We start from the raw sequence: 26,530 nt of genomic DNA on the forward strand, positions 1-26,530 counted from the left end.
AAGTGCCACAAACATGGTGGGACATGCTTTAGGATTGTTCTGTATGAATACTGGGAACCTAAAAGTCATTTAGTTCCACTGATGGCAACGGAGCATTGCTATATTTGGGTCCAGATATTTGTGCTCTGCTGGTCTGAGTGACCATAATTCCATAATTTCTGTGATATGGCCTTGCACATGAATGAGACTGTTATGGCTAACCTAGAATTCAGATCATCAATTAGCCAACGCATCAGGAGAGTTACCGAAGCCCATAAGCCAGGTTGGGAGCTTGGAAGGATGTATTAAGTGAACGTAACCTTCATGTATGTTTCTAGATGCATTGCGCCTTGGGCTCCGAACAGATGAAAGACGTTCCTGTCACAAATGATACCTTAAAAGAGCGAGTAAGGGCTCACTATAGTAGGAAGCTGCCTTTTGCCGAGTCAGCAAAAATCCATCCGGCTTGGTATTACCTCTATAGCGACAGGCAGTGGCTCTCCAGGGTTTCAGACAGGACTTCTGTCTTTCCCAGCCCTCCCTGGAGATGCCACAGATCGCATCTGAAACCTTCTCCGTGCAAAGCAGGCGCTCTGCCGCTGAGCCATGGCCCATTTGCCCCAGCTGGGGCAACCTCCTCCACTCTCACATGGGTTTGCCTGGGACAAGAGGGCCGTCTTGAAGGGCTCCTGACACAGCCACTTCGGTGTTACCTGCTGTCTCATCCTCTCCCTGTTGCTTTTCTAACCCAGGGGGGCTCTCTTCTTCCTCAGCCCTACGTTTCAGCTTCTGTGTTTCCCAAACCTTTGAAAGCTAAGGCAAATACCTTCTGTTTTCTGCATTAAAATTGGAGCTAAGCATAGTGAGCCATTAGTTCTTCAAATGTGGGAGAGTACAAATGGCCCACTCTCATAAGAGACCCCTCCCCCTGGTATCTCTGGACCCCCATGTCTGGTAAACTCAGAGCAGCTACTCATGCAGAGATGGAATAGGCAGCCTCCTCCAGAGGCGAGTGGTTCTACTGCAGCTCCGCGTTGGGAACCACTGGAATGTTCAGTCATGTTCAGTGCAGAAATGCAACAGAATCCTCTCCCCACCCCACAGCAAGTGGCCTCCTCTGGGATATGTAGCCTCCTTTCATTACTCATCATTTATTCCTTCCCCGCAGAATGCTCTAGTGATGGGGCTAATACTAAAATACGGTCCTTTTAATTAATCGGTTGTTCATTCCCTGCCGTTCACAGTTTGACAGAGCAATCCTGTGTGTGTTTCCTCAGAAGTGAGGCTCACCATGCTCAATGGGGCCTACTCCCTAATTGGTGTGTTCAGGATTGCGGTCTGAGAATGATTTTTCTAGTCCAGCTTTTCCCCAAGCTGGATCCCCTCCAGATGATTTGGACTGCAGCTCCCATCTGCCCAAGCCAACATGGCAATTGTCAGGGTTGATGGGAGTTGTAGTCCCTAACATCTGGGGGGACCCAGGGTGGGGAAAGCTGTTCCTAGTCCGTGAGCCTAAATAATTGGAGTTTTGAATGTGTTTGTTTTTAATGTAGTTCAGGACAGAAAAATGTGTTGAGGAATAGGAAGCATTGGGCCAGCTGGAAGCAGGGAGGGTCCGTGGCTCAGTGGTAGAGCACCTACTTTGCAGGCAGAAGGACCTTGATTCAGTCCCCAGCATCTCCAGGTAGGGCTAGGAAAGAATCCTGCCTGAAACCCTGGAGAGCCGCTGCTGCCAGTCAGTGTCATTAATACCAGGCTAGATGGACCGATGGTCTGACACAATAGAAGGCAGCTTTCTACTGTGTTCCTAAATGAACAGGCAAGGTGGGATTTTGCTGAAGGTCAGTTTTTTGCAAATGATGACTGTGTGTGTGTGTGTGTTTGTTGCAGAGTGCTGATGGCCGAAATCAATGAAGATCTGGACAAAGATGACTTGAGGTCTCTTATATTTCTTCTAATGAATGACCTTGGTATGTCCCATGTGAAGATGGCAAAAGAAAAGGTACATTTTGTTTCCAGCTGTTTCCTCTCTGAAATTCTATCTGCGGTGGGACTTGTCACATGTTACTATGAAGGTGCCCAGAGGAGAGGAGGATGGTTGCACCTGCTCATGGACGCTGGCCCCAGCCCTTTCACATGCGCAGGGTGAGGACGGGCCTGTGTGACTACAATGTGTGCACATGTGGGCCATTTCTCACATTATGCCAGATGTGCATTTTGGGTAGAGCCGGTGGGAATGCTTTTACTCCCCACTCCATGCGCATGGGGAGTCCTTGCCCAAATGGGAAAAAGATGGAGAGTAGGTAGCATAGCGGAGCACAAAGGGTAAAGTTGGATGGTACTGGAAGAGAGGATGCAAAACTGTGTGCTTGCTTCCTTTTAATGAAAGGGAAACAAATGCACTGGAGGAGGAAAGGGAAGCACTGGATGCATAGAGCCAGTGTGGTGTAGTGGCTAGAGTGCTGGACTGGGAGCTAGGAGATCCAGGTTTTAGTCCCACTCAGCCATGGAAGCTCACTGGGTGACTTTGGGCCAGTCACAGACTCTCAGCCCAACCTACCTCACAGGGTTGTTGTTGTGAGGCTAAAATGGAGAGGAGGAGGAGGAGAATGTAAGCCGCCTTGGGTTCCTTGCAAGAGGAAAAAAAGGTGGGATATAAATGCAATAGATAGATAGATAGATAGATAGATAGATAGATAGATAGCTGGCTCCTAAAGAAGATAATAAAGAATAAGTGGCTAGAAATAATAAACACAGTGGAATGGAAAGAACAGGGTACAGAATGCTCTGGTGATGGGGCTAATACTAAAATGTAGTCCTTTTAGGGCACAATCCTATGGACGCTAGTGAGCAGCTAGACGGCCATAGGATTGGTCGGTTCCCTGAGAACCGACCTCCACCCCCTCCCGCACCGCTTCTTAGGCAGCACAGATCAGCTCCATGCTTGGAAGAGCAGCGGGGAGAACGGGGCGTTCCTGGGGGCAGGGAGGTTGGAAGTGCTGGTACAACACTTTCTATGTGTCGTCCGGCTGCCCTTCCCTGTGCTCCAAGGTCCTGTGGCTAGACAGCCAAAATCAGCTGTCTAGCCACGGAAGCAAGGTGGTGGGAGCATGGAGCAGATCACCATTCCTCCCGTCCTGCAGCGGATAGGCAGTCACCCCTGGGGTTGGAGGCAACCGTCAATCCGCATAGGATTGCTCTCTCCACCAATCGGTTGTTCATCCCCTGCAGTTCACAGTTTGACAGAGCAATGCTGTGCGCGTTTCCTCAGAAGTAAGACTCACAGTTCTCAGTGCAGCTTACTTCCTAGTAAGTGTAGCTAGGATTGCAGGCTGCTGATTTTTCCAAACCAGCCTTCCCCAACTTGGGTCCTTCTGGACGATCTGGACTGCAGCTCCCATCTGCCCCAGCCAGCGCAGCCATGGATAAGATGGATTGTTCTTACTCACAACAATCAAACACCTTAATAGGTTTGAACTACCATTGGTATAAACAGCTTGAGGCCTGCGATACCCACAAGTCAGCACGCCCTGGCATCTGAAATTCAGCAGAGAACACCACCTCACCCACCATTCATGCACCAAATCCAGGCAGCCAAAAGGCATGTACCAGGCACTGGGTGGCTGCCTTATCAACCTGCATGTTCTTTTCCCTGCTGCAAGTTCATCAAAGTTCTCACAAGTATTAAATATCATGTAGCCTTCTTTAAAAAATCGATGTGTTGATTTTAAAGCTGATTTTTATTGGATATTTTCTGTGTTTTCTTACCTGTTTGGAGGATTTGGGGCGAATTCAAAATTGAAATGCATTAATAAAGAAAGAAACTGGCGCTTCCTCTCTCTTTCCCTCTCGCTTTTTGCATTTTTCAGAATGCTCGCTTAACAATTGCTAAACAGTTGTTGCAACACTGAAACATTGAAAGTATTGCTCTGTGTCCCAGAGGAGTTCAGTGATAAGATCATGAAACTGCATTGATGGGAAAGCAAGGTCATTTGGGAATTATCGGTGTTACTAGTCATCAGCACTTGGGGAAGCCCTTTAAATTCCCCAGTTCAATTTATATGCTGTAATATATAAAGCAGAGTTCCATGGCTGGTTGAGCAGGGGAAAGAAATGCAAATTATTCTTTCAAGAACAGCTTTCTGTCACTGACATGAGAGCTTCAAGCCCTCTTGCACCTCTTCATTTGATGCTGACAACCCTTCCGCAGCCCCTTTTCGCAACTGCAAGCTTTCTTAGAATGATTTGTCTTAAGACAACACCCATTGTGATCCAGTCAGCCTCCCCCAACCTGGTGCCCTCCAGATGTTTCAGACTACAATTCCCATCACCTCTGACCATGGGGGCCTGCTGACTGGGGCTGATGGGAGCTGTAGTTCAAAACAGCAGGGAAGGCACCAAGTTGGGGAAGACTGCAAGTAGAAAAAATGTTGGGCTTGGAGAGAAAGATCTAGCCCCAAACTCTGCTCAGCAATGAACTGCTTGTTTATTTCTTTATTTATTACGTTGCTATACCACTCTTTAGTCAAAGATCTCCGGGCAGTTCACAACAATTAAAACCACAAAATGCAGCATAAGATACATAATAAATAATGATAAAAATTTACAAGTCTAAAACTACAATATAAAATAAAAATACAGTCCAGAATAAAACCTAGCAGCAATGCAGAAATTGAAAATACGGTAACAGATTTAAAACAACCTTACGCTCAAGTCACCATGTCTTGAGATCAATTGTTCATCAGTAAAATGGGAAATTAAAAGATCTACCTTGCAGGGTTAACATACGTAGAGTAATACACTGTGCACACTAGGTAGGCACTTATGAGGCGGCTGTTGTAGGACATTATGGCAACCGCCAGTGTTGGCCCAGCAAGTGCATGGAAATGAAAAACAAATTTGTCTTTATATCCTTTGAAGATTTAAAATAAAACTATCATTCCCCTGTTCTGTTTCACTGGCCTACCTGCAAGTTTCTCAAAGATGTGCATTGCTTGGTCTGCTGTTTTATACATTTATTCTGACTTTCCTAGAGTTTCCTGTCAATTATACTTGACCTTGAGAAGCTAGACCTGGTGTCACCTAATCGCCTGGATTTAATAGAAAGTTGCTTCTTGAACATTCACAGGAAAGACTTGGCAAAAAAGATCCAGAAGTACAAATGGGAAGGTAAATTAGAGCTGTTTTGCTGTGTGGCCTTCTGGACTGGGTCACACACAGCATGCTGGCTTGGCTGACAAAGGAGTCACTGCCATGCCTACCTACATGGGGAAACACCTTGTATATCTCAGACTGGAATCCTGTGCACACTTACTTGGGATTAAGCAAGCCCCATTGAATTCAGTGAGACTTACTAATGACTAAACAATCAGAGGATTTGGTTGCTGGTAAGATGCATTTGATTCCATAATTTTGTGGTTGTGAAACTGGAGCATAGTAAGTAATGGTGGCCCAGCACTAATTGTCAGCACTAATGTCGTGGTGCTAGCATAAACCACCATTTATGCAACATAACTAGCACAATGGGGAAAATGGGTGACTTGCTGCCAAATGTTGGTGCCACCACCAGCTGGACCCGCGACAAAATGTTGTTGCATTCCTGTATTCCAGGCAGCCTGGAATAGGAGTAGAGCTGTTCACCTCTTGGATTCGGAGAAGGTTTAGAAGTGAGGAAGAATTAAAGGACACCTTTTTTTATTCCTCCCCCTGGCCTTCCCCTACTGTGCTGTATAGCCATCACTGGTTGCCAGTCCTAAACTTGGGCATTTTATATCTATGGAGTGTGTTTGCAGAGGAGGGGGCTGCACAGTTCTGGAGAGTAAGAAATGGAAGGGGTGTCCTTTTTCCTTTTCTCTGCTTCTGAAACATCCTATATTGTGTCTTGTGTGGTGTGGAGGCGGGGTAATCTCATAGCATGCATTTCCTTAATCCTTTCCCCTTCCACGATGTTTGTTACAAACTGTCCCCTCTCTTTCCCTCCATTTTATTTATTTTTTATATTTCTATACCACACAATAGCTGAAGCTCCTCTAGGCAGTTCACAACAATTTTCTTTTTCTCATTTGGTTTCAACTGGCATCCTAACATACCATGTCTCAACCATAGACCTAAGGCTGTAATTCTGTACCCACTTACTTGCAAGAAAGCCCCATTGAGCGCAATGGGACTTGCCTTTAAGTCAGGGATAGGGAACCTCTGGCCTGACACCTTCTTCCCCTAGCCCCACCCACACTGCCATGATGGGAAAAGCTCTTATCCGATCTGCAGCTGATCTGAGATAAGTGCTTTTCTCTGCTTAGCACTGAAAAAGGCTGGAAACACGTCTCTCTGATCAGCTGCTGATAGGAGATAAGAGCTTTTGGAGAGCAGAGGGAGCAGGGCAAGGGGAGGAAGTTGCTGAGTGATTCAGTCCTGCTTACTTTTGAGTAGTCATGCAGAGGCTTGCACTGCTTACTTCTGAGTAGATATGGTGCTCATGCTTACTTGTGAGTAGATATGCAGAGGCTTAGTGTTTGGGATGTTTTTTGAAAGTGCTGCTGAGTGATTCAGCCCTGCTTACTTGTGAGCAGACGTGTTTCCTACTACAAATTGGTAACAATGGAATTTGAGTGGGGTGGATTTTTCAGCCTTACTTACCTCTGGAATGCAGCCTCCAAGTGTTTATCCAAAGTTTTTGTTTCTGTTTACTCAGAAGTAAGTCCCACAGAGTTCAAGGGACTTGTTCCCTAGTAAGCATGCATGGGACTGCACTCTTACAGTCCCACTAAGTTTAGTGGGGCTTACTCCCAGATAAGGAAGCAATAGGACTGCAGCCTTTGTGATCCACATCGATCTCAGTTACAGTGCTATTGCTGCAACATGGGAGTCTTACGTACAAAAGCAACAATCACACTACAGCAGTTCAGATCAATTGGCCCTAAGTGTGCTCAGGACTGCCAGTCTTTGGCTGTGTTTGTAAACACCCTTGTTCTGACGTACATTCCACAGTGTGTTGGCATCTTAATTTCTAATGCTTGAATCTTGTATCAAATACAAAATACATTCATTTGTTTACTGTGGATGCAATCCAAGACATATTTAGACAGAAAAACGTCCAAAAAACTATGCTGTCTGGGGAATGCTGGGGGTTGTAGGCCTTTTTTCTGTCTAAAATGCATATAGGATCATGCCCTTATTTATTTAAAGCATTTGTATACCACTCTTCAGTTGCAAAGGCTCCCAGATTAATAAAAACATGTCAATCCCTATCCTCAGATTTATAGTCCTCTAAGCCTATTTGCCCTTCATAGCACTGCATGGTTTGATTGGTAGGCATTCCCAGAATGTTTTGTTGCCAGGCAGTCTTAGAGACTAAGGCATTTCCTGGTACAAGATGTGGGGTGTTTTTCTCAGTGAAGTGGCTGAAAACATCTGAACAGGTTGTTCCTGAAACTTCTGAGTAGGTTATGAAACCACAATGTGTGCAGATTTCATAGATGCTTGGGGGCGGAGAAGAAAGTTAGGCTCTATGGAAAGACCACGGTTGATGGCATTTCTGAGAGCCTCTGTTCAATTTTCAGCTCCAGTGCACCCCATTGGCTCTTCAGCTAAGTATGCAAATACACTTCAGGCATCGTTTCCGAAGCTGTCTATTGCTGACCCTCCAGGGGTAAGTGCATACTAATCTAGTATACTGAAATGGTTGCCGAATGGTGCTTCCAGGAGAAAGGATCTTCCAAAGTGCAAAATACTAATAGGATGCAAAAAGCGTTGCTAATGACTGTGAATCGATGACATTGGTGATGCTTTAGGTCCTTTTAAAGTGGATGTTGTATGATGTAGCAATTGAGTACCCTGCTTGAAGTTTGATTAAAGCAGCCTTCCCAACCTGGTGCTCTGCATGGGGCTGCTTATGACAACTGTTCAGAAACTTCAGCTGGTCTAGAATGCCGTGGCCAGACTGCTGCCCGGGGCCAGTTACAGGGAGCACACGACTCCCTTGTTACAGCAGCAGCACTGACTACTGGTCTGTTCCAGGCAGAATTCAAAGTGTTGGTTATGATCAATAACACCCTATATGGCTTGAGACCAGGCTACCTGAGAGACCACTGTCTCCCATACAAACCTGCCCAGTCCTTAAGTCCTTCTGGAGAGGCCCTTCTTTCGATACTGCCACTATCAGGTGCATTTGGTGGCGACCCAAGAGAAGACCTTTTTGGGGGCTGCTCCCAGGCTGTGGAACTCTTTCCTGAGGGAGGCTAGATTTACTTCCTCTCTGCTGTCCTTCCACCAGCAGGCAAAGACAACTTTAAGGCAGCTTTAGTCTGCAAGTGGGTTGGGATGCTGTTTTTAATATTTTTTTCTGTAGTTGTTTATGTTTTTACAATACTAGGACCCAGGGTCATCCCATGAAGCTGATTGGTGAGAGATTCAGGACAGATAAGAGGAAATACTTCTTCACACAGAACATAAGTTAAACTATGGAATTCCCTACCACAAGATGTTGGATAGCTTTAAAAGGGATAGCTTTAAAAGGGGATTGGACAAATTCCTGGAGGAGAAGGCCATCAGTGGCTACTAGTCCTGATCGCTGTTTGCTCTCTCCATTACCAGCGGCAGTATACCTATGTACGCCAGTTGCTGTTGCACTTGTGTCTTGCTTGAGGATTTCCTGTGGGCAGCTGGTTGGCCACTGTGTGAACAGAATGCTGAACTGGATGGACCCTTGGTCTGAGCCAGCAGGGCTCTGCTTATGTTCTTATTATATTTTAATGTATTGTTTTATTGTTTTCATTGGTTTTAATTGTTTCTGTTTTTCGGTAGAAAGTCAGAGTACAAAATGAAATGAATGAATTAATTACTAAATAAATAAATAAATAACATTGTAGCTATTACTAAATGAAAAGTGGACCCTATCCTCTATTGGTATCAGCACTGGATGTCTGGGACAAGATGGTATAACAGGTTGCTATATGTACAGCAGAATGCACTAGAATAGCACTTTAGACTTAACCTGTGGCAGGCTTTCAGTTAATTTAGTAGACAATTTGAAAACCTTTGTAGTATTTGCTGGAGCGATTATTTTTCCCTGTCCCAGGAAGCAGGCCTGGAACCTATGAATCTGAACCTTCCCCCGCCCTAAAATGGGAGTCAGTTGCTCCATGTGAATCTAACATCATGAAATTTGTGCCTATTTTATATATTTGGTTTTAAATATTTATAACCTTCCTACCCCCACCACAATAATAATCTCCAAGGTGACTTTACATATGATGTTAATAAACATCACAATTTTAAGGTGGTAAATGAACCTTGTGCCTCATTCATATGGGTGTGTGTGTGTGTGTATACACACACACACACACACACACACATATATATATATATATATATATATGAATGAGACATTCACTCAGCAAAACAGTGCAAATACATCTGTGCTGATTGTGGTCCTGATCTACTTGCTTACAGATCTCCCCTGCCTCCTTTCATCTCTTTGGCAGAGGCAGAGCACAGAACAGAAACTAGGAAGGATGTGTCTGTATTGTATTTCTACTACACAATAGGGAGGAAGGCTTAGGTGGGGCAAAATGGTGGGGGTGCTGGGAAGCCCTGTAAGTGCTGCAGCAAATATGAAGACCCTGAGTTGGTAGCTTATGGATGCAGGGGACTTTGCACCCGTTTTCTGCAGTCTGTGGGGTGGGTGGGTTTGGAGGGTGCAGAATATGAACAGCCTGTTCATGTGAATCTACCCTATCTCAGTAGGAGACTGTACAATCGTTTGTTTAACTAGTCTAAGCATATACAGAATTAGCCATCATTCTGTGCTGGGTAATGTGCCTGCCACACAGAGAAAGCAGTCCCTGCCTTTCTGTTTTTTGATGTTTTTTTGAGGGATTTGCATAACTTACTTTGGATACAAAGCAACCCCCCCCCCCCGATGCTGTTAATTCTCTCTCATTAATGTTTCTCTAGAGCAGGAGTGAAGAATCTGTGGCCCTCCAGATGTTGTTGGACTGCAGCTCCGATCAGCCCCAGCCTGCAGAGCCAATAGTGAGAGTTAATGGTAGCTGCATTCCAGCAACATCTGGAGGGCCACACGTTCCCCACCCCAGCTCTACACAATAAATGCTGCAGGATAAGGACATAAGAAGAGTCCTCTTGAACCAGGTCTGTTTCTCCCTGCAGCTTTTTTCTGTCAGTGACTGGCCAGGTGCTTGAAGCAGAGCAAGAAGGCAGTGGCGAGGGAGGCCCTGCGGTGTGCCTTCCTCCCATAACTGGTACTCAAGAGCTATTCTGCCTCTGAATGTGGAGGTTCTGTTTAGCCGTTCTGACTGATAGCCGTGGATAGACTCCCCTTCCATGAATTTGCCTAATCCCCTTTTCAAGCCACCTGAGCCTGTGGCCAGCACCACATCCTGTGGCTGCGAATTCCATAAATTCGTTATGCATTGCACGGAGAAGTAGTTCCTTTTGTCAGTCCAGAGCCTACGATGAATCAAGTCTGTTGGGCAACCCTGAGTTCGCCTCACCCCATACGTCCCTGGCTGGTCCTTGCAGCCCTCAGGAGGAGCGCTTTTGATAGTGCCACATGCGCCTGAGGTTCACCCTGTAACAGAGCACTGAGTGTAGCAGCACCAGCCTTCAGGAGCGCGCTCTCTGTGGGCCTTGGGCATTTGTTTTCCATCTTGATCTTCTGGGGTCTGCTCAAGCCCCACCTCTTCGTGCAGGCTTTCCCTGAGGGGTGACCCAGCCAGTATAGTTATAGCTTTATTGCCAACTAGTGATTATTGATATCTTTTTATGGTTATGGTATTATTGTTAGCCACTTTGATAGTTCACTGGAAAACAAACTATATAAATTTGTGCAATAAAAAAATAAATTATGTGAGTAGGAAGGGGAGGGAAATCTGTCTAGCTTTTCTCCACACCATATGCATGATTTTATAAACTTCCCATCATATCCCACCCTAGTAATGTTTTTTTTCTAAACCGAAAAGCCCCAAACACCCATTCTTCATAAGGAAGATACTCCAACTTCATTTTGGTTGCACTTTTCCAGCTCCGCAAGATCCTTTTTGAGGTTAGGTGACCAAAACTGCACAGAGTATTCCAGATGTGGCCATACCATGGATTTATATAAGGCAAGGGTGGATAACTTGTGGCCCTCCATATGTTTTGGCCTAAAATTTCCATCATCCCCCACCATTGGCTATGCTGGCTAGGGCTGATCAGAGTTGTAAGCCAAAACATCTGGAGGGCCACAAGTTGCCCGCTTGATATAAGACCTGCATTGTACCAGCATTTCCAGATGTGGCCATACTATGGATGTATAAAAGGCCTGTATTATACCAACCTTTCTAGATGTGCCCATGCTATGGATTCATATAAGGCAGTGATCATATCATCTGTTTATATTTTCTATCCCTTTCCTAATCATCACAAGCATGGAATTTGCTGCCTTCGCTGCCGCAGTCAATTGAATATTAAAGGGTCGTAATGTTGCATTTTTTGCAAGAGGTGAAATTTGATTTGATATTGTGTTGTTGTTTTTAATCTGCAGATTGTGAACAAAGGAAGGCTGATAAACGGAGCGTGTGCCGTTCAGAGTAAGACCTGTTAATCCTTACAGCCTTGGGCTACAATCCTGTACTCATTTACTTAGGAAGGAAAGCTCCATTGAACTCAGTGGGCCTTATTTATGAGTAGACATGTATGGGATTGCATTGTTGGACTATCAATCCAGAGATGTGGTTTCAGTAATAAAAACATCCTACATCTATGTTCTCTGTGTATTGTATAAAACTAATCTGGAATTTATAGTGGGATTTTCTATGTCCAAAGCCAGCCCTCTAACCACTGCACTTCGCTGCCTGTCTTATGCTGGGAGAACTAGTCCCTTTTATGCATGGCTATACACTAATAAGACTAGCCTTTTCCCCAGTTTATTGTCATATATTTTTAAAAGTCATATTTTAAGAGCCACAGATCATAAGGTTGTGACGTACTTTGGCTGACTAAAATGTCCCTGTACTATATAGCTGGTGGGTGGGGTGGGGGTGGAGGTATATTTTTAAAAAACACTAACACTGACATTGTGGGATAATATAGGCGTCCTGCAAATAACAATTCTGATTTTTGTATCTACAGCAGAACAGGTTCACATATCCATACCAGAAACAGGAGAGGCCCTGTCACAGGTATTGTACAATGTCACAACAGGCATCTTGTCTTGCTATCATCCAGACCTTTTTGTTTCAATACAGATATGCCTCAATAGGTCCATTGGGTTAAAAAGTTATACAGTTTTAGAAAGTAACTGATTAGGTTCTTGGTGCCTGCATTATCTCGTGTTTTTAAGCTCTGCTGTTCTCTTTTCCTGTACCCTGATAACTACCGAATAAATTGCAACAGGCAGACCAGTAGGTGAAGAGAGTAAAAATGAAAGTGAACCATGACAAATCCATCCTTTTGAAGTGCTTCTGTGTTCACCACTGCTTATGTCCCTCTGCTTTCCATATTGGTTTATTTTCATGGCAGTTTGTGAGCTACTCACAGGGTTGGAACCCGCCGGGCCCTGGCTGGATGCTGCTTGCAGCCTCCACTCATCACGACAGCAACAACAACACCATGCAGCATTTTAGACTTCAGCAGAAAGGTGCCATTTGTGCACGTGGGAGGTTTTTCCCCCCGAATCCCAGTTACGGTGCCGTTGAACTGTGTTCAACAGGGCTTACTAAGTATGTTTAGGATGGCAGCCCTGACGGTGTTGCATAGAGTGAGAGCTCAACCCAGAACCAAATTTAGAAAAACAAAACACAGACTTCTCCCAAACTTTCCCCCCTTAGGGGAGACAAGGAGCATGGGTTCCAGACACTGTCACTACCAGCACCTCCGCTATCCAGTGTTTCCAGTGCTCGCTCAGATGCCAGACGAGCTGGGTTAGGAAGCGGTAGGGGTGTGCCTTGAGTAGCAGGCCGTGGGTTGGAGCAGAGAGCAATACCGTGACCTGTCGTCTCCTTTGCAGGTGTCTAACAAGTACAGGATGCAGAGCCAGCCTTTAGGAGTATGCCTGATAATAGACTGCATTGGCAATGATGCCGGTAAGTGCCAGGGAAAGCCAGTTTCTTCTTCCTGCCAGACTCTACTGCAGCCTGGTGCCCTCCCAATGTGTTGGACTACAACTCCCATTATCCCCCAGCCAGCATGGCCGTTGGTTTAACAATAACATACCAAATAGGAAGGGAGGAAGCTGCCTTATCCTGAGTCAGACCCTGGGTCCATCTAGGCCAGTACTGTCGACACTGGAAGGCAACAGCAACTCTCCAGGGTTTCAGGCTGGAGCTTTTCGCATCCCTATTTGGAGATGCCGGGGATCGAACCTGGGACTTTCTGCCTGCAAAGCAGGTGCTCTGCCACTAAGCTACAATCCCTCCCCTAGCCAAATACAATAACATAAAAAAAACACACAAACCAAATAAGGCACTAGACAGTTTATGTAAAATACAGTTGGGGAAAGTTAGTTTAAAATGTCAGATTTGCACATATGAGTGGAGTTCCCTGCCACTGACCACAGACACTCTCCTGTTGATGGATGCCTGTGGCATTCACATGCCCACGTTCCACACAGCAGTAAAGGTGGGGGAATTCCACATTTTAGTGGTGCTATTGTATGAAAAATATTTCCTGGCTATGCCATAATGTACGTTAGTTTATATTGTTAAAGTCTAATGTATTCTTCTCCATATATATCCAAGTTAATGTCTTAGAAGGAAAATTATGCTCTTGCCTCATGTTCTTTTCTTGACTTAAGCCTTGGTCCGTATGTGTCGCAAACGTAGATGGTAGAATGGTAGGAAGCCAGAATGGCATAGGAGGGGTGCTGGGCTAAGACTAGGGAGACCCAGGTTCAGGTCCCCTCCCACTCAGCTATAGAACTCACTGGGTGACCTTGGACCAATTGCTTCCTCTTAGCCAGAGTTACCTCACAGGGTGGCTCTGAGGATAAAATGGACAGGGAAGAACTACATAAGGCATTTTGAACTCCTTGGAGGAAAGGCAGGATGCAAATATAACAAAATAAATGAAGATCCTGTGGTGGGGGAGGTAAAGTGGATTATACCATTTCAGACTGCAAAAGAGATTTCATTTTTAATGTTTCCCAAGGGGACTCCCTTTGCTAGTAAGACAAAGAACGAGCACATCGGGGACAATTTTCTAGGTTGGTCCTCTCCCTGTTATTCTAGTTTCTGCTTTTTTAAAATGTATGGAGACTTTTAAAATGGTATTCTCCCCCCACACCTGCAGTCTGAAGAAGTACAGTCTGTTCTTGCACCTCGGAACTCCGCGGCTCATTCCCACCCAGTTCTGGTGCATGTGTAGACCAGGCGTGATCCTTTCTGTCTGATCAGTCCAGAACTGCTGGGATCTGAGAGGTGCCAAATGGGTTTGTTAGATCTGGTCAGGGCTTGCCTCGATTACGACGTGTCGACTGTCTGCTGTGTCGGCCTTCCATTCTGGCGAAACTCTTGACTTCCTGTTGTGGAAGCGATCACCCAGAATTGGGCAGATGGGGAAAAATCTCTAGCCACAGGCAGCAAACAGTTTGAGAAACCCGCTTCTTGTGAGTCAGGAAGAGGAACCCGCCTTAGATTAGCTTACTCAAAGCTCTCTTAATGGGAATTAAGAGCTCCTTTGCGCTTTTAACCACCTTACCATGCTCACAGTTGGGGCCATTGGTGAAAATGGTAGCTTTTTAAAATGCATGCTGGTGAGTGAAGCAGAATGCCTAATCCAGGTTTGCGGTTGTGAATGTAGAACTAGGGGTCAGTAGCTTTTCAGGGTAATGGATTCAAAGCAAGATCCTCTCTTGGTTTTGTAGTTAGCATCTAGGGTTGTGTTTTCCCCGTTTCTGACCACATCCTTATTTCTCTATGGCTTTAAGAACTTTTCTGTGGCTTTTGTTTTCTGTGAAACTAAAGAAACCATTGGCTTTCATTTCCTTCGTATATCCTTTATTTTATTTTTGGCAGAGCATGTGTATGCGTACTTTTCTAGAGGGAATGCACAAAATAACCCTTGCATTCCCCAACTCCTCAGATCACTTTTGGAAAATCCCATATGAGTTTCTTACATAAGCAAAATCACAAATCGCTTGAGGGCTTGAAACATATTCCTGCCACACACGAGTAGCTAAAAATAGTGCATGCAGAGTACGTGCAGTCTGGGCCACTTTGTGCCTCAGGGAGCTTGAGAGCAAAGGGAGAAAGGGAGCTGTGAGTTTCTCTCTCCTTGTTTCTTGGCTGCAGTAATCTTGAAGATGAGGCAGTTCTATGCACAGCTTGCATGTCTTGCCATAAGTGTTTGTGGAATGATAGTTGCAAGTAATCTTAAGCTAAAATACCTTCTGTCTGGATAGGCAAGGGGCAAATAGAGTTTTAAGCTATTGAATGTAAAAACAAGGCAGCTTTCCCCAACTGGGCACTCTCCAGATGTGTCAGACTACAACACCCATCATCCCCAGCCATTCTGTCTGGGGATGATGGGAGTTGCAGTGTGACACGCTTGGGGGGCACCCGGTTTGGAAAGGCTGGTCCAAGCTAATTCTTCCCAGGGTATCATCTGCCTGTGGAAGTGGAAGTTGGGAAGCTGCCTTATATCAGATGGAGTATTGTCCTTCTGTTGCTATTGTTTGTTTCATTTCTGTACCGCCCTATAGCCAAAACTGTCTGGGTGGTCCACAAAAAATACACATCACAAGACAAGGCAATAAAAGCATGATATAAAATCTGTAACATACAAAATTTAAAACAATTTAAAGAGCTAAAAGTTTACAATCGGATACCAGACCCTACAGAAACAGCTGACATAAATGCCCCATCATATGCCATCAAGTGCCTGGGAGCAGAGGACAGTCTGAAAAGATGATAGTGTTGGTGCCAGGAGGACCTCAGTGGGGAGAGCGTTCCATAATTGGGTGGCCACCACTGAGAAACCATTTCTATCTAACCCAATATTGTATATTCTGAGTGGGAGTGACTCTCCACCAGAGAGAGGGAGGACTTTCCCATGCTCTGCTACCTGATCTGTTTTAAATTGGAGACACCAAGGATTGAACTGGGGACCTTCTGCATGCAAAGCTTTTGCTCAACTGCTGAGCTATGGCCCCTCCCCTCAGCTCATGAAGACCATGATAGGAAGATGCCTGGAATGTTTATGAAGTATCTTCATCCTTGACTTCAGCTTGGGTGGTATCCTAATGCTGCATCTTCTGCACCCAGTGATGGATGTGATAGAGAATGTGCTCAAGGCACTGCAAGGAGAGCAACTCCCCTGACAATGTTCTTGTTAACAAAAAGCATACCATGAGCAGCAACAATAGCCCTATTCAGATGTTAATCCCACATGCACCCCAATGTCTGCAGCCCTGCTGGCTCTGCCCCCACACTTCCTGCATCGAGCAGGAAGGTTGGAAGGGGGATTGTGCATTCAGGTGAACAACAATATTCCCAGTTGTGGGGAGAATTCTATGCATGTTCAGCCAAGCAAGCAAAGAGTTTGCCTTCAGCCGTTCTTACTCACTGTAGGACAGTCAAGGGTGGAGCCAGAACACTGACAATTCTTCCCCAGACTTACTCCAGCTGGTGGGGGAACAGTGAGGGTGAGGAATAACATTCGAATAGGGCTAATGTCATTAGGGCATCTATGGGAAAAATGGAATTGGGAAGAAAATCACAATATTAGCAGGCGGTCTCTGTGGGTTTGCAGGCGGGCCCTGTGACTGACCATGCTTTATTACTATTTGAATAATTGTGGGGGAACCAAAAGCTTTGCTTGTGCTGTTGTTGCATTTTCTGACATATTCCTCCACTATTCCTTTTTTTCTGCTTGTTTTCTGTTTATGAAAGCTGAAAACCTTTGGATTCTAGCATTCAATTCAGTTGCAGACATAACTGTACATCCTGGTGGACTAGAGAGCAGAGTTGCACACGTCCCTTACCAAGAGAGCAGCTTGTTGTTGTTCATTTTATTATCAGAAGTTTAAAAAATGACTAATCCACATCACGAAATAAGGCTTATAATAAGAAATACAGATCTTAATAAAAAGTTGAGGGGACACACACAAAAAGAGTACAAAGGTTAGTTCAAAAACAGGTGTCATAATAAAAGACAGCAAAAGAAGGTAAATATGAACCTCCGCAAATCTGGCAAACCAGTAATTACACAGGGTTAAGCCATTCAGGAGTGGCACACTTTAGAAGTGTCTTGTGAACACCTGATGGGTTGACTTTTCTAACATCTTGTGAGTGTGAAATCTGTATACAAGTACATCATGCTACTAAGCTGTTCAGTGGCAGGGCTACTCTGCTGATGTACCTGAAGTCTGAGAAAGCACATGGCAAGACCAGTGACACTTGGAGGATGTCTTCCAAATCCAAGAAGTCACTTTATTTTCTTTAGACAGAAAAGAAGAATGTTTGGGAGGGAGAGAAAGAAAGGAAGGAGGTGTAAGTGATACTAGAAACGTGATGCACCATAAGCACACACTAAACCTGAAAGTGGAAGTTTTCATTACTGGACATGAGCCAAAATTAGCCAAGTCAAATGGGACCTGCAGCAAAATGTTGCAGTTTGGAGTGCTTCCATTCAGGATTCTAGACACCACATTCTCTTTTCAGCCCCCTTTTCCATTCCCCCACCCCAGGAATTAGCCAAGATTATGTGCCCATTGAGCATGCCCAGTCCTCATTGGGCTGTTTGCGGGTTTTTCCCCCTCCCAAATTTTTTTTTGTAGTTCTGCAAAGCCTGGGGTTTCCCCAGGTCTGCTGATACCTCTCTCTTGCGTATGGTGAGTGGTGCTGTTATGGCTACATAACAACTGGCACTTGGAGAATGGAGATTGCTGTTATTCATAGCAAAGCTACATCTTGCCAGCTGGGCTTGTCCCCCATGCTTCTGTACTCTACCCTGACATCACTGAATAAGGCCCACTCCTCATGAGTTCTAGCTGCTGTCAGCAGAGACCCTCTAAAACCATTCCCAGAGTGCCTGGTAAGAATTTCAGGGGACTATCACCAAGAGCAGGGGCCACTGAAATATTTGGTGAAGGGGTGTGCCTTTAAGATGGGTGCACAGCCCAGTGGCCATATGCAGCCCCCTCCCAGAGGTCTTAATTGCACCTCCCAGGGGTGCCTTGCCCCCCTGCTGCCCCCCCCGCCAGACTCCCTCCCTCAGCAATCCTGATACAGAACCTTCTTTCCTTGCTGCTAGTTGAGTGATCTGTATCAGAACTGCTGGGATGTGTGTGTGCATGCAAATTACTATATGCATGTGAGGGGTTTGTGCACGTGTGTGTGTGTGCATGCACGCAACCCCCAGGCCAGCATCACCTGAGGTCCTTGGGGCCAAAAAGGCTGCACACCCCTGCTTTAAGAGGACCACACCTCAACATTAGGCGTAAGAGCACAATCCAGAGAAGCTTAGGCCTATTGAGATTTGTAACAAGACATGAGAGTTGAGCACTTGAACAGAGCAATCGTATGTATATTTACTTGGACGTAAGTTGCACTGTGTTCAGGAGGGTGTACTCTCAGCGATGTGTGCCTAGGGTTGCAGTCTAACGCTGTTATGTTGCATACACTTCCTTAAGAGTAGGTCCTAAGATGGGGCGACGTGGCACACCGAATTTCTTTGCAAGCCCAGTAATTTTCAGAAGTAGGCTGCTACCTGCCATCTATGGAAAATGAACCTGACTGCAGCCAAGCCACTGTGAATTCCGAAGTGGATTTATATGACGACATATATGTCCTTTTCTCTTAAGACTGTAGCGTGGCAAAACAATTGCAGAGAAAGCAGAAGAGTTTTTGAAAGCAGAAGAGTTTTTGAATATGTCATAGAAATCAGTCCCCCCTGCCTTTGTGTCTTCTTATATTGGAGGGAGATGGGGGCAGGCAGAAGTTTCTGTTTCATTTCTCATCATGTCTTGCCTCATGCTGATAATCCTCCAGGGTAAAATTGTTCCACGGGAAGTTTCATGATAGATGATGCCATTTGTTTAGAAATCAGCTGGGAGTGTGGCGGGTTCCCCCCACCCTTTTCCTATTGGGTCAATAAGAACTATGCAGTACTGCCCTCTACTGGCTAGGCTGTATGGTAGAGTTTATTAAGGAATGAATATAACCACTCCTGCTAAAACAGCCCAATGAGGACTGAGCATGCTCAGTAGTCACAGAATGTTGACTGTTGGAAACAAAAAATGGGGGATGGAGATGGAGTGTGGTGTCCTGGATATGGCTCACTCTCTTGTAATAAGTTCATGGGACCAGCACATTTTCAGTGCCACGTAAAACGTAGTTTGAATAATCTCCCAATCAGTTTAAAATTATTGCAGACATTTTTGCATTTGTGTTCTGAGATTATTATTTCAGATAAAGATTTCCCCAAGTGGAGCATCTTACCCTACAAGGCAAGGTTGGGGGCCCTGGGGCCCTCCTGACATTGGATTCCCAACACCCATCAGCTCCAGCCAGCATGGCCGATGGTCAAGGATAATGGGAGTTGTAGTCCAACAATATGTGGAGGGCTGCAAGCTCCCCACCCACACTGTAGGGATTTTCAGAAAATGGAGGAGGGGTGTGCTTAAGACAGGCCTATGCAGCTTCGTGATGCATCAAGCCAAATGCAACTCGCCAAACACAGAATCATAGAATAGTAGGGTTGGAAGGGGCGTACAAGATCATCGAGTCCAACCCCCTGCTCAATGCAGGAATCCAAGTCAGAGCATCCCTGACAGATGGCTGTGCAGCCTCGTCTTGAATGCCACCAGTGTGGGAGAGCCCACCACCTCCCTAGGTAATTGGTTCCATTGTCGTATTGCTCTAATGGTCAGGAAGTTTCTCCTGATGTTCAGCCGGAACCTGGCTTCCTGTAACCTGAGCCCATTATTCTGTGTCCTGCACTCTGGGATGATCGAGAAGAGATCTTGGCCTTCCTCTCTGTGACAACCGTTGAAGTACTTGAAGAGTGCTATCCTATCTCCCTCAGTCTCCCCTCATCCAGCAAATCTTTTGGCTTCTGAGATTTCATTAAGTATCGCCCACACACTTCCAGTCATATTTTTGCAGCCGCAGGGTCCGGGAACTTAATTTTAACTGTGGAAGCTGATATTCTCAAGAGGCTGGATGCTGTAGCCAAGACTTCATTTTACACTTTTCCTGCACTCCATTGGAATGGTGGCGTGCACACAACCTTGGCTGTATTTCATTTCTTTATTTTATTCATTTATTCCATATTATTTGTAGCCCCTTTTCTGTAACGTAAAATACATTCAAAACAGCAAACAGAATAAATAGTAAAACCTGCCATGACAAGCAGTAAAACAAGTGTTCAGATCATCAAGCACCAACTAACGTTCTGGCAGTCACATTCTGCATCAGTTGCTCTTTCTAGACAGTCTTCAAGGGTGGCCCAACATAGAGAGCATTGCAGTCATCTAGCCCGGATAAAACTAACGCATGTGTGACTGAGGCCAGATCTGATTTCTTCAGGTACAGTTGAAGCTGGTAAAAAGTGCTGTTAGGCACTGGCATAACCTGGGCACAGCTGGGGCTACTGCGAGCTTCAGGAACATCCCCAGACTGTGTACTTGGTCCTTTACAAGGGTGCAACCCTGTCAAAGACAGGTTGTGTACCTGTACCCAGTTGACTAGAGAGCCCCTGACTGACATGACTATGTGTGCCTCAGTTGTGAGATTATTGTGGTAATGTATCTATTCAATTTTCTTCCTTGGTTGTTTTTCTTTCTACAGGTATGGTAGCAAGAACCTTTAAGGTGCTGCATTTTGAAGTTCGTTGTCACCTATTCCTGAATGTGGATTCCATGATGCGAGAGTTGTATGAAGTAGCGAGACTGAGGCAACATAAAGACTATGACTGCTTTGTTTGTGTACTGGTCAGTCGAGGTGACCATCAGGGCATCTTCTGCACAGACCACATCGTTCCAGGATTCTCTCTGGAGAGGGTGAAGAGCTTTTTTATCGGTGATCGGTGTCCTGATCTCTCAGGAAAACCAAAACTCTTTTTTATCCAGAACTACGTCGAGCCAGGCAGTTGGCAAGAAAACACCAGTCTAGTTGAGGCAGATGGAGACCTTTGTACTATCCCACAAGTTGCAGACATTCTGTGGAGCCAAAGTATATTGGATGCATCTACCTTAGACCGATCACCAAACTCATCTTCCTGCTATCTCACTTCGCTCACTGATTTGTTGATCGATCCACACAAAAGGTAGAAGCTTGTTTTTAGAGATTGTTTCAGTTCTTTCCATGGATCAGGCTTGAATGTGTGCTGCAAATATGCAAGAGCATGGAAGATGCTCAGGGATGTGGAATTCAGCTTTCTGAGAAACTCATTCACTTAAAACTAGAATAAATTATGTAAAATAGGATCACTTAGGCAAATTTTCTTGTGACATTAAATTATACATGGTGCAGAATTATACATGGTTTTCTTGGAGCAGGATTTGTATGGCTTGGGTGCAGAATTTTCTTGTTTTATTTTTAGTAAGAGGTATGCATAGCTGTGCTACTGGTTCCTGCAAAAGGAGACATGGGTGACGGTGCCATTACTTGGGTACGGGTCTACATTACGGGTCTACAAGCAAGGGTTTCTCTGTTCTCCCCTGTGAGCAGGGAATGTTCCACATACACTTCCCTTTACAGAAGCGTAACAGGAAGGCCTTGCACATCAAGGCTTTAGATTGTTTCCATCAACTGCCATGCAGAGATCCTGCACACCTGGGGCTCCGTATTCCAGGTATGGGGTACAAACGTCAGTGAAATCATAAATCTCTTTCTCTTCCTGCATCTGGGCAAAGAAAAGCCTTCCCCATGAATGATTCCACTTTTCTGGCTCTCAATGGATACAGGTTGCCTTGTTTTGTGCTGCAGAAAATGCGAGAAGTAGCCCTAACTTGGGGGAGAGGAGCCATGCAAAAGAGACACCCTTGAGTCTCTCAAGCCACAGCCCTAAGTAATATTTACTTGGAAGTAAGCTCAGTTGAAATCAGTGGAGTTTACGACTGAGTAAACATGATTTAGGATCAGAGCTTTTGGGAGAGGGAAGTGTTCAGAACTGTGTTTCATAGAATGCACTTTAGCTAGCAAGTAATGCTGTGTCTGATTGCAAAAGCACTTCTGCAAAGCCCAGAGCTGTTGGTCTGGAACAGCCTTACTCAACCTGGTGCCCTCCAGATGTTTTAGACTACAACTCCCAGCATTCCTGAGCGTTAACTGGCTGGGGCTGATGAGAGTTGAGATCCAAAATGTCTGTTGGACACCAGGTTGGGGAAGGCTGTCTGGAGATTATTTGTAAAGTTTTGGGAGGTTATGTACTCTCCAATATTGAAAACTCTTTCTTTTCTCTCCCACCCCCACCTTCCACTCCTTTTTCTGACATAGGTCATTGTCTCTGCTGGATATTCTTGTGGAGCTGAACCACAGAGTTTATGAATGGAACAGAACTCACCCTGCAGAACAATATTCACTCCTGTTGAAGCACACCCTGAGGAAAAAACTTTTCCTGTCTGGCGCCTAAATAGACAAACCAAACTTGAGAGGGATGCATTGTAGCAAGGCCTTCCTTTGAGAGGTATCCACTGGTTTCTCTTGAAGGGCCAAGCTGCAGAACTGACAGACACACTTGGTATCTTTTTAAGCCACTAAGTCATGTACCTGTAAGGAACGTAGCTGATAAAATATTTATTTCTTCAGCATACTGTCTAACCTTGTGTATCAAGGTTATAGATACATTATATCACTGCTTAATGTATTTTTTTAAACTTGCCTCTTAACGTCCTTTTACTTCAGAGAAATACATCTCTTTTCTGCCCCTTCCTGGGCAGGTATGTGGCCTCATACCTACCCAGGAAGGGGCAGGATGTGCACATAAAGTGCCACGATCTGTCTTGAGCACACAGAGCAGCAAGTAATGGTGCAGCAACAGAGAAGCAGGGGACCTGACTGGGTTGAGCCACACGTGGAGCAAAGCAGTACTGCTGCTTGAGTTAGGAGAACACTTGGTTAGAAATGCCATGGGGAAAAGGGGCTTAGGAAAACAGGGGCACCTCTTAGCCTTGACAGTACGTACACTTGTTTTTGTAATCTTGCTGTTCATAGGTTTGGACAGTCCAGACCAATCGTCTCCAACCTTGCGCCCTTCAGGGGAGGCTGTGCTGGCTGGGGAATGCTGGGAGTTGCAGTCCAACCCATCTGGAGGGTACCAGGTTGGGGAAGGCTGGCCTGGAGCATACAAGTTGAGGAATTGCCTATGTATCCTTCTCAGCCAGCCACTGAGATTTGACATCTTCCTTGGACATAATCCAAGTTCACTCCTACATCATCGTTGTCCCATTCAAGATTTACTGGGGCTTATCTTGGACAGATAGCTCTGTCCCTGGGCACCACTTGTTGTAGTGCATAATACATGGAGAGGTGGTACCCCCAAATATCCTACATATCCAGAACTTCACAGGACCACAATGTAGCTTTCTTCCAAGTATGGGCAGCCAATAGACCTTACATAGCAGAGACACAAGCATTACGCTACTGGTAATTATGCTGTGAGAAGCTACCGGGCTTCTCACAGGAGCCCCATCACTTTGAGTTCATGGCAGACTAAATAAGCTCTCTTTTGCTGCAGGTACTGTAACGAGGAATAGGGAAGAAGTTCTTTAGAGAAAAACTTATCTGCTTTCAGGTTATGGAGTGGAAGAGACAAGTGTTTGCATGGGACTGGATCATAACTTCTTGTTTGCTTGTGATTGTTACTAAACTATCAAGAATTCAGTAATGTTAAGTTTGGGAGACCTGAGCGAAAAATACCGCTGGTGATATTTATTTATACTGGTAATTTTGTTCAAAATGCACCTACCTGTATAAGCTGTTCAGTCATTTGTATGTAGTGTTTTTGTTTCTGTTGGGTTTTCTTCCTTCCAGCTTGAACAAAAGCCAAACATTTCAGTCTCACAAATTTATATACACCTTGACATGTGTTTGTGAAGTATTCTTTCATATCTTGAATCAGATTTTGGGGAACCTAGTTCTCCTAAAACAATACCTTGAATACCTTTTACATTAATTCAATACTTAGCTGTTATTTAATATTTTTACCCACCTTTTTTGTTAAGGTAATAACCAGAGTAGCCTGTAGTAGTTTTCCAAAATAATTCAAGTATTGTTCAATACCTTGCTGTCTTTTGTTTCTTTTAAGGAATGCAAAAGTAAGCAATTCCCATGTTTTTAAATAACCAGTATGGTAGCTTCAGCTTTGTGCTATAAAATACAAGTCCTCAGAAAATTATATAGACTTTTCCGGCCTCAGAGGCCAGCTGTTGTGGTTCTTTCTGCGCCACCTATGGGGGATCAGGGGATGGGGGTCAGAACTCTGACTCCCCCTTCCGAGGAGGGAATCCCCAATATCCTGTGGCCCCTCAGACAATGTCTAGGGGCCATAGGATTGCTCCCTTAATGTGCCAGACTGATACACGCCTTATTTTATTGTATTCTAATTGTATGACTTCCTTGGCTGAAACTCCAGGGATTTCTAATATATATTTCTAGTCATCATAATTTATTATAATGTTAAAATAGTATTATTATCCTGTTTTCTTTCTTAAGGGACTCATGATTACGTAAAAAACTGCTCTTTTACCATGCCTTATAAAGCTATTTTTCCCCTCTGATTTTGCTTGTTTCCCAGTACTTTGTGTTGCAGAATGTCAAAGTCTCTGGGATCTCCCAGGTTACCTCTTTTGGTAGTAGACAGGCACCCCAATCCTATGCAGAATTAGGAAGAGATGGGCATAACTCTGTATATGATCAGATTGTAATGTAGCAATCATATGCAGGCACCTGGACATAAATCCCATTGAAATTAGTGGGACTTACCCATGAATAAACTATATAGATTTGAATTGCAATAATGGTAGGGCTTACCACACAACCTATAAAGGCCCCATATTTTCCCTGTTGCCTCTTCCATGTTTATTTACAGGAAAGTCTAGTCATTTAAATGTGCATAGGCTAGTCACAATTGATAGTGTCACACACTTGAGTACATGTATCAGTTCCCCTTGCTTTTGGATCTATGAACTGGTAGCTTGTTTTTACCCTGTATTAGCCTAAAGCTGTTTCTTCGTGTGTTTCTTTGGAACACAAACAGCCTCCAGTCAGGGTTGTTACTCCAAGCTAACTGATCGTAGCAAGAGACAATGAGGATATCCACAGACAGTACTCCATGAACTCAGCCCCCACAGCCTCAGTCACAGCTTAAGTTGTTTTGAAGTAGCTGTAAACCAGCGTCAGTTGGCTTCAGCTTATGCAGGGTACGCTCAGTGTCCATTCTGAAAACAAGATGACTTTCCCCAGGGCCAGTTCACACATGGAAGAGTTAGGTTGCCTGGTTACTTAGCACTGATGACTCTGTGAGCTGACTTCATGTAAAGGAAAGTGTTTAAGGTAATATGAAAATTGAGCTGGTGTTCTAGGATGGCTCCTACACACATTCGGTAATCAAGTGATAGATCTGGTTAACTTGTGTCAGGTAAAAGGGCACATTTGGATGATCACAGGGGCCAATGGCGGCGAGGAGCCACACTGCGGAGAGGGTTAGGGAAATAACAGGCAGCCCTGCGCACACACGACTACGCAACCATGCCAGGCAGTGCAGTTTACCTTCCCTCCCCGAGGCATGCCCCCTCCTGAGTTCTCCTGGCCTGGCAGCTGAACATCCCAGCAGCCGCATCTGCCGACTGTTGCTAGGCAGTCTTGGCTATAGAGATCTGCCGAGCAGAGTGGCGGCCCAGCTTTTCTAGGCTCCTGTCTCTGTGCTCGGTCCCCATTACTGAGCACAGGTAATGCTCGGTAATGGGGACCCATTACGTGCGCACTCTTCACACGGCACAGTAAGCCGCTGCAGGGCCCCTTACCCCTCCTGCAGAGCATGGGTTATGAGGGTGGATAATTAACCCATCATGGGTGGGAAACCCCCCGCACACACATGCGACCCTCCTGGGTCGCTTCCTGAACTTGCCCACCATGGCTTAGTGTGTCGTGTGAACCCAGCTAATGACTTCTTACCACGCCTTGGGATTTGACATATGACAAATGCTAGACCGGTGTTCGAATTTTTTTCTGTATCATTTTGAAACGGTATAGAAGAGCCAATCCATTCTTTGAAATATGAGTATACCAATGCTGGAATTGTTAATTATATTTTGAGTATAAAATAAATACACCAATGTTGGAATTGTTTGATAATTATATTTTGAATATAAAATAAAATTTTATTTTAAAAATGTTTACAGATGTACCTCTTACTGTTGTGAATGGCTCAAGGGGTGTTCTTATAGCAACCTAACTGGATTCTTGGGGTTTTTGGTGGGAAGAGTGTTAAATACTTGTTTTGAAGTATTCAGGGCTGACTCATGGAGAGCTCCTTTACACGAGTGATTTATTGCACGCTCGTTACTGGCCACTCACGGACATTTGCAGGTCCTTTAGACGACGTCATCACC

The 26,530-nt window shown here is 44.9% G+C and overlaps 1 protein-coding gene across 6 annotated transcripts in view; it reads left to right on the forward strand.

The window, feature by feature from the left end:
- Nucleotides 1–26,315, forward strand: part of CFLAR (CASP8 and FADD like apoptosis regulator) — a 49,681-nt gene extending 23,366 nt beyond the window's left edge. For 3 of the 6 annotated variants that reach the window (XM_084817613.1, XM_084817623.1, XM_084817631.1), the window contains 8 exons: nt 1,870–1,981; nt 5,013–5,148; nt 7,539–7,627; nt 11,522–11,567; nt 12,109–12,158; nt 12,986–13,061; nt 20,766–21,243; nt 22,416–26,315. In XM_084817613.1, the coding sequence (XP_084673739.1) occupies nt 1,870–1,981; nt 5,013–5,148; nt 7,539–7,627; nt 11,522–11,567; nt 12,109–12,158; nt 12,986–13,061; nt 20,766–21,243; nt 22,416–22,551 (1,123 nt within the window). In that variant the 3' untranslated portion in view covers nt 22,552–26,315. The remainder of the gene's footprint in view (nt 1–1,869; nt 1,982–5,012; nt 5,149–7,538; nt 7,628–11,521; nt 11,568–12,108; nt 12,159–12,985; nt 13,062–20,765; nt 21,244–22,415) is intronic. The other 3 variants (XM_084817641.1, XM_084817662.1, XM_084817651.1) reach the window with 3 other exon arrangements.
- The last annotated feature ends 215 nt before the right edge of the window (nt 26,316–26,530 follow it).

Source organism: Heloderma suspectum, chromosome 1 (genome assembly GCF_057233095.1).
Source record: "Heloderma suspectum isolate Gila_16-S chromosome 1, 16-S_ref, whole genome shotgun sequence".
Classification (NCBI taxonomy): Eukaryota; Metazoa; Chordata; class Lepidosauria; order Squamata; family Helodermatidae; genus Heloderma; species Heloderma suspectum.